Source organism: Urocampus carinirostris, chromosome 17 (genome assembly GCF_059441175.1).
Source record: "Urocampus carinirostris isolate Australia breed hairy pipefish chromosome 17, RoL_Ucar_1.0, whole genome shotgun sequence".
Classification (NCBI taxonomy): domain Eukaryota; kingdom Metazoa; phylum Chordata; class Actinopteri; order Syngnathiformes; family Syngnathidae; genus Urocampus; species Urocampus carinirostris.
This window is the reverse complement of record NC_142365.1, coordinates 1979642-1990041: the sequence shown is the minus strand read 5'-3', so window position 1 is coordinate 1990041 and position 10400 is coordinate 1979642. Positions and strand designations below refer to the sequence as shown.

The 10400-nt window shown below is 43.0% G+C and overlaps 1 protein-coding gene across 1 annotated transcript; it reads right to left on the bottom strand.

Moving 5' to 3' along the window:
* Nucleotides 1-589: 589 nt before the first annotated feature.
* Nucleotides 590-9287, bottom strand: serpinf1 (serpin peptidase inhibitor, clade F (alpha-2 antiplasmin, pigment epithelium derived factor), member 1). The gene is made up of 8 exons (XM_088321225.1): nucleotides 9145-9287; nucleotides 6086-6143; nucleotides 3417-3621; nucleotides 2590-2745; nucleotides 2315-2518; nucleotides 1988-2124; nucleotides 1693-1903; nucleotides 590-920 (listed from the first exon to the last, which is right to left on the bottom strand). The coding sequence occupies exons 2-8, from the start codon at nucleotides 6140-6142 to the stop codon at nucleotides 670-672; spliced, it is 1221 nt and encodes a 406-aa protein (XP_088177351.1). The 5' UTR covers nucleotide 6143; nucleotides 9145-9287; the 3' UTR covers nucleotides 590-669.
* Between the last annotated feature and the right edge of the window lie 1113 nt (nucleotides 9288-10400).

Sequence of the window (10400 nt, the reverse complement as noted above, 5' to 3'; positions counted from 1 at the left end):
AAAAGGAAGTGGTTGCACACGATCATGTGATTGCTGGGCGCGGGAAGCAGGTCGCTCTGAATGCGGAAATGGGACGGTGTTGGGAACGGAAAAACGGGTCAGGAAAGCAAAAACGTGGTCGGGGTCGGAAACGAGTCGAAAGCCAGGAGAGGAGAGTAGACGAGGTCAAGATCAAAAAACGGATTGAAGCCGGGGAACAGACAGGAGCAAAAACAGGTGGGAGTCACGGTCGAAAAGGCTTGCCTGGAGTAAACTGAGGTTCGCAGACGGACTGACAAAAGGGGACAGATAGGAGTGGGTTTAAATAGGGGCAGAGAGCCAATCAGAGTCCGGGCACAGGTGATTCACATCGGTAATCATGACATAATGAGCAACTTTGGGAACTTTTTTTATCCACAACCACAATCTCTAACGCCTCATATACGCTTCATTAACTGTTTTGGTTTTGGGTTTGTTCGGGGTGGGATTTTTATTCAAGTTTTTGTGTGGGAAAACTGTTGAAAACTAAATCAAAATTAAGGATTTTAAAAAAACAAAGTTGATTTATTCTACAATCCTTTTATGGGATGCATTTGAGAAGCAGATTTTTTTTTTTTGCAATTCGAGTCTCAGCTTGTAATTAGGGTGGGATGGAGGGTCCTGAAGCCCGACCAGTTGAGAAAGGCTGCATTAGGCGCTCAGGTCCTTGGGATTGATGACTCGACCGACCAGGAGCAGGGCCCCCGAGGCTTCGTCGCGGACCAGGAAGACGAAGGGCCGGTCCATGCGGTAGGTCAGGTGACCGGTGGTGGAGGTGGCGGGGGCCGGGTGTTCGCCCTCGGCCGTCATCTCCATGACCACTTTGTGATTGACGGTGACTAGCTTGGCGGGCTGCGCCGCTATTTTGGTCAGATCCTGGTCGGCTAGCCAATCCGTGAGCCCTGTGCCAAAACGGGAGAGAGGAAAAGAAGGAATAGACTGTTAGAATGTTGCGTTTAACCCTGTGATGTCATTGAAGGAACACATCATTTTCAAAATGGCAAATCCCTTTAACACAACATGTCAGGCTACCTCCGAAACAGACAGCGATTGTAGTCAATGTTCCCTGTAATTTTCCTTAGGGGTCTGAGCGTTCACACAAAGTCGGTGAGCAACGCTTGAAACAACAGTGAGCAACCATAATCCCAAGTGTGGCAACTAAATCATTATCCAACAGGTCCAAAACTTGACATCACGTTACATTTTGCTGAGTTTCCGGCAATGCAAAATTATTTGCATTTGCATTATCTCTGAAAATAATTGTAATATACCGATGAAATATATACAATTTCATTTTTTTCCTCTATTTTGCATAATTAAGAATTTGGAAACACGTTTAGACAGCCAATGGACAAAGACCGGCTATAATTACATCCTAAAATAATTCACGGTGACCCCTTTAAGATCCAACATAAACCAAGTCAAAATACTTAACTTGGAACCAGGAGTTGGATTTGATTAGGACGAGGACTTAAGGATTCATTTTCATATCAGCCCTCAAAACACCTTAAGGCACTGAAGAAATTGGGGGTGGTCTATTTTAATACTTTCTATGGACCAAAAACAGACTATAGATGAAGCTTAATGGCTGTTGAGATCCCCCTCTAAAACCTGCCCTTGAAGAACCTCTCGAGACATCCTAAGAGCCCCCCACGAAATGAGCAGGTGACTCACCCAGGTCCGGGAGCAACGTCATGAGATCCACTGCGTAGCTGAACTTGAGGACGGGCATGGTGAGAGTGACGTGCGTGGCATGAAGCCCACTACCCAGGTCTTGCACAAACTCCGCGGTCAGCGTTTCCTCCAGTGCAGTCAGGTTGGATGTGACTTCCTGAGGCAGGAACACGAACATGCTCACCTGGTCCTGCAGGAGAATCTGCGCGATCTAGAAGAGGAACGCGACAGGTTGAAGTTGTTGGGTGTGGTTGCTGTGGCATCACTCAGCTGTACTTGGACTCTCCATGCTTACCGTACAACTCAGGTCAGAGTCAACGCCCATCTTGATGGGGTAGTGCTCCTGTTGGATCATGGGGACCCTGACGGGTGCCTTGCCCTCTTGCTGGAAGTTCTGCAACGACTGAGGTTGGAACGCCGTCACCCACTTCCCTGTTTGGTGACCAGATTTGCTGTTGTTCTCTTCGTTGTGCTTGTTGTTGATATTGCCATGGTGGTTCTCCTAATTTCATGTTCTAGTTGATGTTCTTTTCATTGTTAGATCGTTATCGTTCTCGTCATTTGATCGATGATGTTTGAAGAAGAACCTTTGTAAACGAATAATGAGCTTCGTTATCCCTACCTTTAAAGTAGGCACCGGTCACGGCGTTGACTCCAGGGTTTTTAGGCAGGGGCTTGGCCAGGAGACGTTGCACCTTGTTGCCCGTCTCGGCGGCGACCCAGTCGTTAATGTCTTTGGTGTCCCGGCTACCCCCCTGCAGGGCTTTAGGTCGAATGCCGTACTGCTGCTCTACCGTGGTGAAAAAGTCTTGCTTGAGGCGTAGACCTGAGAGAAAAATTATCACGGTAGCAGTTGCAACGAAATAACGAAACTATGTAAATGATCTAAGGACTGACGTCTGGCTAGGTAGATGCGGGCTGCGAGGCTCAGTCCTTTTCTGCTTGTCTTGACAGAGGCCAGGAGATCCCTCAGAGTGTTGGGAATCTGCGGGTCTTGCAGGGTGTGGTACCTGAGGGCCCGGTACAGCTGGCCCTGGGCACGTTCAGAGGCACCTGTGCAACCAACCCAGTTCGCTTAGTATTCACCCACAATTAAGGTATACAGTAACGATAGCAGGTTCCCCGATCCTGGTCCCTGAGGGAAAGAGTTTTGCAGTTTGGAAGAGGTTCTGTCCTCTAACATGGCAAAAAAAGCTTCCCTGTCAAAACTCTATTTTAAACAGGTTTTCGGAGGACAAAAACATTCAAAACTTTCAGACCCAGGTCCACAAGGACCTAAATTCTGGGGTCTGCCATACAAACATTCTGGAGACACTAAATAAACATACTAAATATGATCAAGTGAGCCTCTGATGATATCTAAATACGCACCCCCACTAAATCCAGCCTGAAGATACACTAAAGATAAACAGTCCCAAACATGCCAAGGAACATTTTATGACCCACCCTTAAATCAGCACTAGACACGTTTTCCAGATTTTCCAAGACTCACTTAAACAATACCTGCCAGAGAACCCATAAGCCATACTACACCGCATGACAATATCCTGTAGATGAGACACCGAAACGCTTATTCCCATAAAACAGGCAAAAAACATCAATGAGCTCCAACTGTTCCAAATCCTTGATTTTACTCTCAGATCCATCCTAAAATGACCCTGAACATACCCCCGGGACCAACTGGGATGACTTCTGTTCACTGGCTCTACATTCAGTGTCCTCACCAAGGGCCACCTGGCTGAGTGCCGCAGACACGCTAATGGGCGCTAGGAGAACGTTGGCGTTGTTTCGCTGGGATGCCAATGCACGGAAAAGGTTGTAGCCAAAGTCTGAGGTGGCGGCAGCCATCTTGCTGGTCGGCGTGGTGAAGAGCTCCACGTGTTCCGCTTGTTCGTCTTCGCCTCCCGCGGTCTCATCTTCCGTCTGTGCCTGCGTCGTAAAGAATACAGTCTCAGCAACACAGACACATAGCTTAACTCAGCCCCCCCAAAAGTATGGGGGCCATTTATGACTACGTAAGCTAGTGCTGTTGGCAGTGTCTGAAAAAAAGTCTGCTTGGACTCCCAGGGCGTGCATCATTTACGTCAGGCGTACTACTTACAAAACGTCTTCGCAGGGTGGCCGACAACTTTTTCAAGAAAAAAAAACGAACGATATTTTTTGCTCTATTCCGATTTCGAAATCTTCGTTCGGTTTGGAAATTTCAGTTTGTTTGGATATTTGCATACTCCGCAGCCAATCAGAAGCCTGCATCGAATCACTCCGTGCTTCCGGACTTTCCCGAGCGTTATAAGGTCGCGCATTTGCATATCATTTTCCAAAGTAGACGCACAGAGAACACGAGAAAAATGGGGAAGTGGTTAGGAATCTAGCCGAAAATTCAGCCCCAGAAGAAAGATTCAAAAGAAGCTAACAAAATTGATGACGCTACAAAATGTAAATGGACATCAAAAGCATTGTGGAAAGAAGAGTTCACGTGGATTGTAGCAGACGACGCAACGGCAGATGGGAAACGTTAATGTTATAAGTAGATTTATAATAAAATTAATTTTAAGTGTTGTTCTGTTATATACCGTAAAATCTGGACTATAGAGCGCACCTGATTATAAGCCGCACCCACCACTTTTCAAGTGATTTGCCACTTTTGTACTTACACAAGTTGCACCTCTGTACAAGCCGCGTGCGCACGCATTAAACCTTGTGACACTATCACAAGTTCAACCCAGACCAGACTGTAAGTTCCACTATTGTAACTAATTAAATAGTACACAATCTTAGAACCACAATCGGCATCATGAATGGAAAATGATACCCGTAATTAACGTATGATGCAGACTTGTAACGTTCCAATGAAAGTAATCCAAGGAAACAAAATGTATATTTCCAAAGTTAAGGGTGGGAAAAATATATATCCACTATTGTCCGCTGCGACAACAGACAGATCTACCGGTAACTCAGCTTTACCCCACTTCCCATCAGCCCGCGTTTGCTCCGCCCCTTCTTTTCGATTCGCTCGTAGAACACATAACAGAATAAATCTCTAAAATAAATACATTACAAAAATATACAGTTGCAAATACATATTATACATGGTGACACATATTTACGAAGAAAGACACCGAGAGAGTTTGCAAAGCTTTAATATTAATAATATAACTTTCATCCCAAACCGTGACTGTGACAGGTAGCAACACGCTACTTAGGATCACGCTCGCAACGTATCACGCGTACCTGTTAAAAAAAAGCATGCCTTAATTGTGAAATTCATGGTAGATCGTTCTCAACTTCCTCCTCATAACTATCGCCATCAAGGGCGTCTTCCTCAATATCGGAACGTACCTCAACTTCACAAAGTATGCTTAAACGTAGAGGTTGCAGTCTTTCTTGGCGCACATATTCTACTGGTCTTAATCTTACCTATTATACTCCAACGCCGCTGGTGGCCGTTAGAAAAATTACATAAATTGGCCGCTTCACTGGATAAGCCGCAGGGCTGAACATTTGGGAAAAAAGTAGCGGCTAATAGTCCGGAATTTACGGTATTCTGATGAGCAACTTTTCAGAGTCGTCTGCCCTGGTGTCCGCTAACCTTTTATCACGACACTGACTGGAATCCCCTTTTTCACTTGATAGTGTTTTCAGTTTTGGATTTTCTTTGTGTTGTTTCTGTCGTGTCCAGCATGGTCGCCGTGGCGACCGGCTGGCCCTGCCCCCTGGGCACCGGCTGTAGTAGATCAGCTAATTTGCGTGTGTGCTACTTAAGGGTGGGTTGTGGGTATTGCGGGTGCTGGTTCATTACATTTTCTGTTCTGTTTTGCTCTGTCCTGTTTTGTTTGAGTCGGAAGAAACCTGTGTTTGCACGTTTTGAGTTAAAACCTGTTTTGTGAGTATTCCCCGGTCTTAGTTCCTGTTTGTCTGTAAGCCTTGTTTCGTTTTGTCCCACGAGTGTTGGACGACTTTTATTTTGCTGAATAAAAGTACGGATCTTTAAGGCAAATGAGTTCTCCCTTCCTGCCTCCTGCCTTCGTTCTGGTCCGGTCCCCCGTGACAGTTTCAGTCATAAACTCCATTGTCTCTTCTATGTGCCGCACATTCCATCTTGGACAGTCATAATTTGAGACGACCGTACCCCAGAGACACAGTGGAGACTTTGCAAATACCCCAAGCGACTCTGGAGATGCACTCAAACCAAACGGGAAGCCCTCAAAGATACATCTGGAAACACCCTGAGGACTACACTAGACCTCCCGAAGGTGCCCTAAGGACCTCTAAAACACTAAAACCCGCCGGGTATGTTGGGGAGAACCCCATAATTCCACAAACGGTAACATCATACAGCCTTTGCAGGAAACCCAATGGAATACTTATTGCGTCATCACCATGTAGACGATACCTGAACCATAACCAAGACCACCAGGCCCAAAAGTAGGAGGGGGGTTGTCAACTTCATCCTGAAACACACCACAAGGTTAGAATTAATTGGAGCTTACCTTTAGGTTGAGTTTGAAGTCAGAGTTTTGATTTCATTTTAATTATTGGATATTGCTTGCTACAGTTTGTGTGATCCACATTGTCGCGTAAACCAACACAAGGAGAAGTTTTTGGGGGAGATTTCAAAGTAAAAGCCGGAATTAAAATCATGTTTGTGTGCCCCGAGGTTCACGTGACTCCACCACCTGCCAAAAAGGTCCAAGTCCATGCACACAAACATGCGCAGTTTGAAGAAATATACAAATACACTTCTCTAATATCAATATTTTACTAATATATGGAATGCTTTTGTATTAAAGTGAGTGGTGGTGGAGCGGTTCAGGTTTTCCTTAGCAGCCAGAACCTCTCATGCCTAAAAAATGCGCACAAATAAAACATTATTTGCACCCACGCAAAAACACTGCAAAATATACTTCAAAATAAAAGTACATGGATATTATAAAAATACTGCAGAAATACCACAAAGGTCTGACAGCAGAAATACTGCAAAAATACTACAGATATACGCCAAATATTCTACTATGAAAATACCAGAAATATACACGTGCCAAAATACTACAGTAACACTACAGATATATTACAAACAATGTACTATAGAAAATACTACAGAAATACAACTGCAGTAATTCAGTTGAATCGAATAATGTCACTCAATTCACACTTTTTGCCAGGGCCATTATCAGGGGGAAGATGAGGGGGCATATCCCACCCACGGACACGCTCTGCCCACCCAAAGATGGAACTGGATGTAGTGGCGAGGGCAGTCTGAAAACGGACAAACTAAAGGAGAAAAACGTAAAACAAAAAAGGGGGAAAACAAAGAAAAGAGAAAAGAAAACGCAAGGGAAAATGAACCGAAGGAGAAAAAAGAAAAAGAAAAAAAGAAAAAGCAGGACAAAATAAGAAAGAAAGCGAGGGGAAAAAAGAAGTAAGCAAGGGGGAAGGACTCAAAAGAAGAAAAAAAGAAAACATGAAATAAAAGCAGGGAAGAAGTTTTGGGGGTCCCTTTGTTCAGTTACTAGTTATAATGTAATATTACTAATATATATGATTCCACTTAAGTAACAGCATTTCTGTTTTTACTTTTCACACATTTGAACTTGTTTATACTAAGCAACTTGAAACTGGAATCCCTGCATGACAATAAAATGTCTTTTCAAAATATCGACCTTTCAGTGCAACAACAAATAAACTGCAAAATACAACAAAATAAACTACACATTAAAATAAAAAACTTTGTGAAACACATCCCTGAAGAAGTCAAGTCATGTCTATTTGTTTGGCCCTTAATCACAAAGAGTCTCAAAGGGCTGCACAGACCACAGATTATTGCAAACCACGGACTATTACACTATCCCCTGATCTAAAACCTACACGAGGGCAAGGAAAAACTCAAAAACCTCAACATGAGAAAAATGAAGAAACCTTGAGAAGGGACCGCACATTTTTATCCTGTCATTTAATTATATACACAAACAACATACAATTACTACTTCCTATATATTATTTAGTTAATGTTCAATATGTATGAAGAGTTCTATTGTTTTTACTTAACGTGACCAATGTTGCCTGTAATTTTCCTTACGGGTCTGAGCGTTCACACAAAGTCGGTGAGCAACGTTTGAAACAACAGTGAGCAACGGCAATCCCAAGTGTGGCAACTGAGTCATGATCAAACATGTCCCAAACTTGACATTAAGTTACATTTTGCTGAGTTTCTGGCAATGCAAAATGATTTTTCTCTTTTGAATGAAGTGACGTTGTTTGTTCTTACAATTCTTTCACAAGATATCCATTTCTTTTTATTTCCTGATATATTTTGTCGCATAATATTACAATTTTTGGGGGCTTATTGAGTCAGTTGTAAGATACAGAACTACTTTTAATCACATTTTTAGTGGAAGTACAATGTTGGCAACAAGATTCACTTGATATAGTTGGAAATTATTTGAATGCAACACAAACTTTTTCTTCTTTTTTCCGTGTTTTTTTCTACTTTTTTGTTCTCTGTTTACTTTTTTCCTACATTTCTTTCTTTTCTTTTTTTCTGGCTTTTTTCTGATTTTTTTTCCTCTTTTGTTTTGTTTTTTTTTCTCAGCTTTTCACTTTGGTATTTTTTTCTTTTTTGTTCTATTCCAACCGTCCTATAAGTCTTTTTGTGCATAATTTTACATAATATTTGGTCATGTTGGGATTAAAGAAGCAAAAACAACCTGAAGAGCCGTTTAGGCCCCGAAAGAGACGGTTCCTTTTAGTGAGCCGAGCCGAAGAAGCCGGTTCCCATACAAACTCTACTGACTTTACTCAACTTCGTTCTACTTCGACATTAACTTCAAAATACGGCATTTAGGACACAACGTCAGGGGAACCCGTGTATTTTGACCTTCATGCACTGTAACTTTGACTTAAGTCGCTTCTTAATTAGTAATTTTGAGCCCTGATTTTTGTGCGCTGGCTAGATTTTCTTGTGCGCTGAGAATGTGCGAGCAGTGCGCAATTGCTTGTAACACATCAGCTATTTACCATAGTTTTATATACCTTGCTATGAAATAATTTCATGTTTTTATCCACACCTCCAAATGGATGAGTGTCCTATCCGATAATAAAGTTTCTTTTCTCTTGGGCAGGGTAGCCATCTACGAGCTACGTGACTCACAAAAAGAACAATAATAAGAGTTGTGCCCCACCCTGTGCACTTGATTTACCCTCCCCTGACACACATATGTCTGGCTACGGCCCTGCTTCTTGCACATAACCATTTCTGCTGACGATTTTCTTTTATGAGGATTTCTATGCCGGTGACGTCACACTCTCCCCCCACTTCCAAAAAAGCCGTCAGCGAGATAAAAGATGATAAAGCCGCGAACTTTAGGCGACGTTTGCAACCGAAACGTGTCAAAAAAAGTCGATGGCAAGAAAAAAAAAGAGAAAGTTCCAACGAAAGAAGTGACGCGCACTCACCTCGCAGAAGTGTCGCTCTCTCGCTCCACGTCGCTGCGCGCGCACAGAAGAGCGCGTGCACAGAGGGGCGCGTGCACAGAGGCGGCTCGCTCGCGATCGACTGGGGGGACGCTCTTCGGACTCTGCTCGGGATTTTGACTTTTAACCAGGGGCCGTTTTAGCTTCAGAGCGTTGGGGGAGCGGGGATAGGCAAACTGCGGCCCACGGGCCACATGCGGCCTGTGTGAATTTTCCTACGGGGATGAATAAAGTATCTATCTATCTATGTTTCTATCTTTTGCATCTATCTATCTATGTTTCTATTTATCTACCCATCTATATATCTATCTATCTATAGTATCTATCTATGGTATCTATGGTATCCATCTATCTATCTATCTATCTATCTATCTATCTATCTATGTTTCTATTTATCTACCCATCTATCTATCTATCTATGTTTCTATCTATCTATCTAGACATCTATCTATCTATCTATCTATCTATCTATCTATCTATCTATCTATCACGAATGGCAGCCACTCCAGCAGCTCCCGTGTTATTTTCGATTGTTCTCAGCTCAGGGATGCTGCTGGAAAAGTGAATTTCCCTTCGGGGATGAATAAAGTATCTATCTATCTATCTATCTATCTATCTATCTATAGTATCTATGGTATCTATCTATCTACCCATCTATCTATCGATAGTATCTATGGTATCTATCTATCTATCTATGTTTCTATCTATCTACCCATCTATCTATCGATAGTATCTATAGTATCTATCTATCTATCTATCTATCTATGTCACGGGGCGCGGTGGGGTCGAAGGGGTGATCGGACCAGAACGGAGGCAGGAGGCAGGAAGGGAGAACTCAATTGCGTAACGATCCAAAAGTTTTATTTAACAAAATAAAAGTTGTCCAAAACTCTGGGACATGACAAAACAAACAGTTGATTCTTCCAACTCAACTAAACTGGACAAGGCATAACAGAACGGACAATGTTTTAAACTAAAACAGGACAAGGCATAGCAGACCGGGAGTGTGTAAATGTAATGAGCCCGCACCCGCAAAGCCCAAAATCCAGCCTTAAATAGCAGACACTCGATTAGTTGAACTGCTTCAGCTGGGTCCAGGGGGCGGGGCAGACCGGTCGCCAAGGTGACCATGACAATCTATCTATCTATCTATCTATCTATCTATCTATCTATCTCTATGTTTCTATCTTTTGTATCTATCTATCTATGTTTCTATTTATCTACCCATCTATCTATCT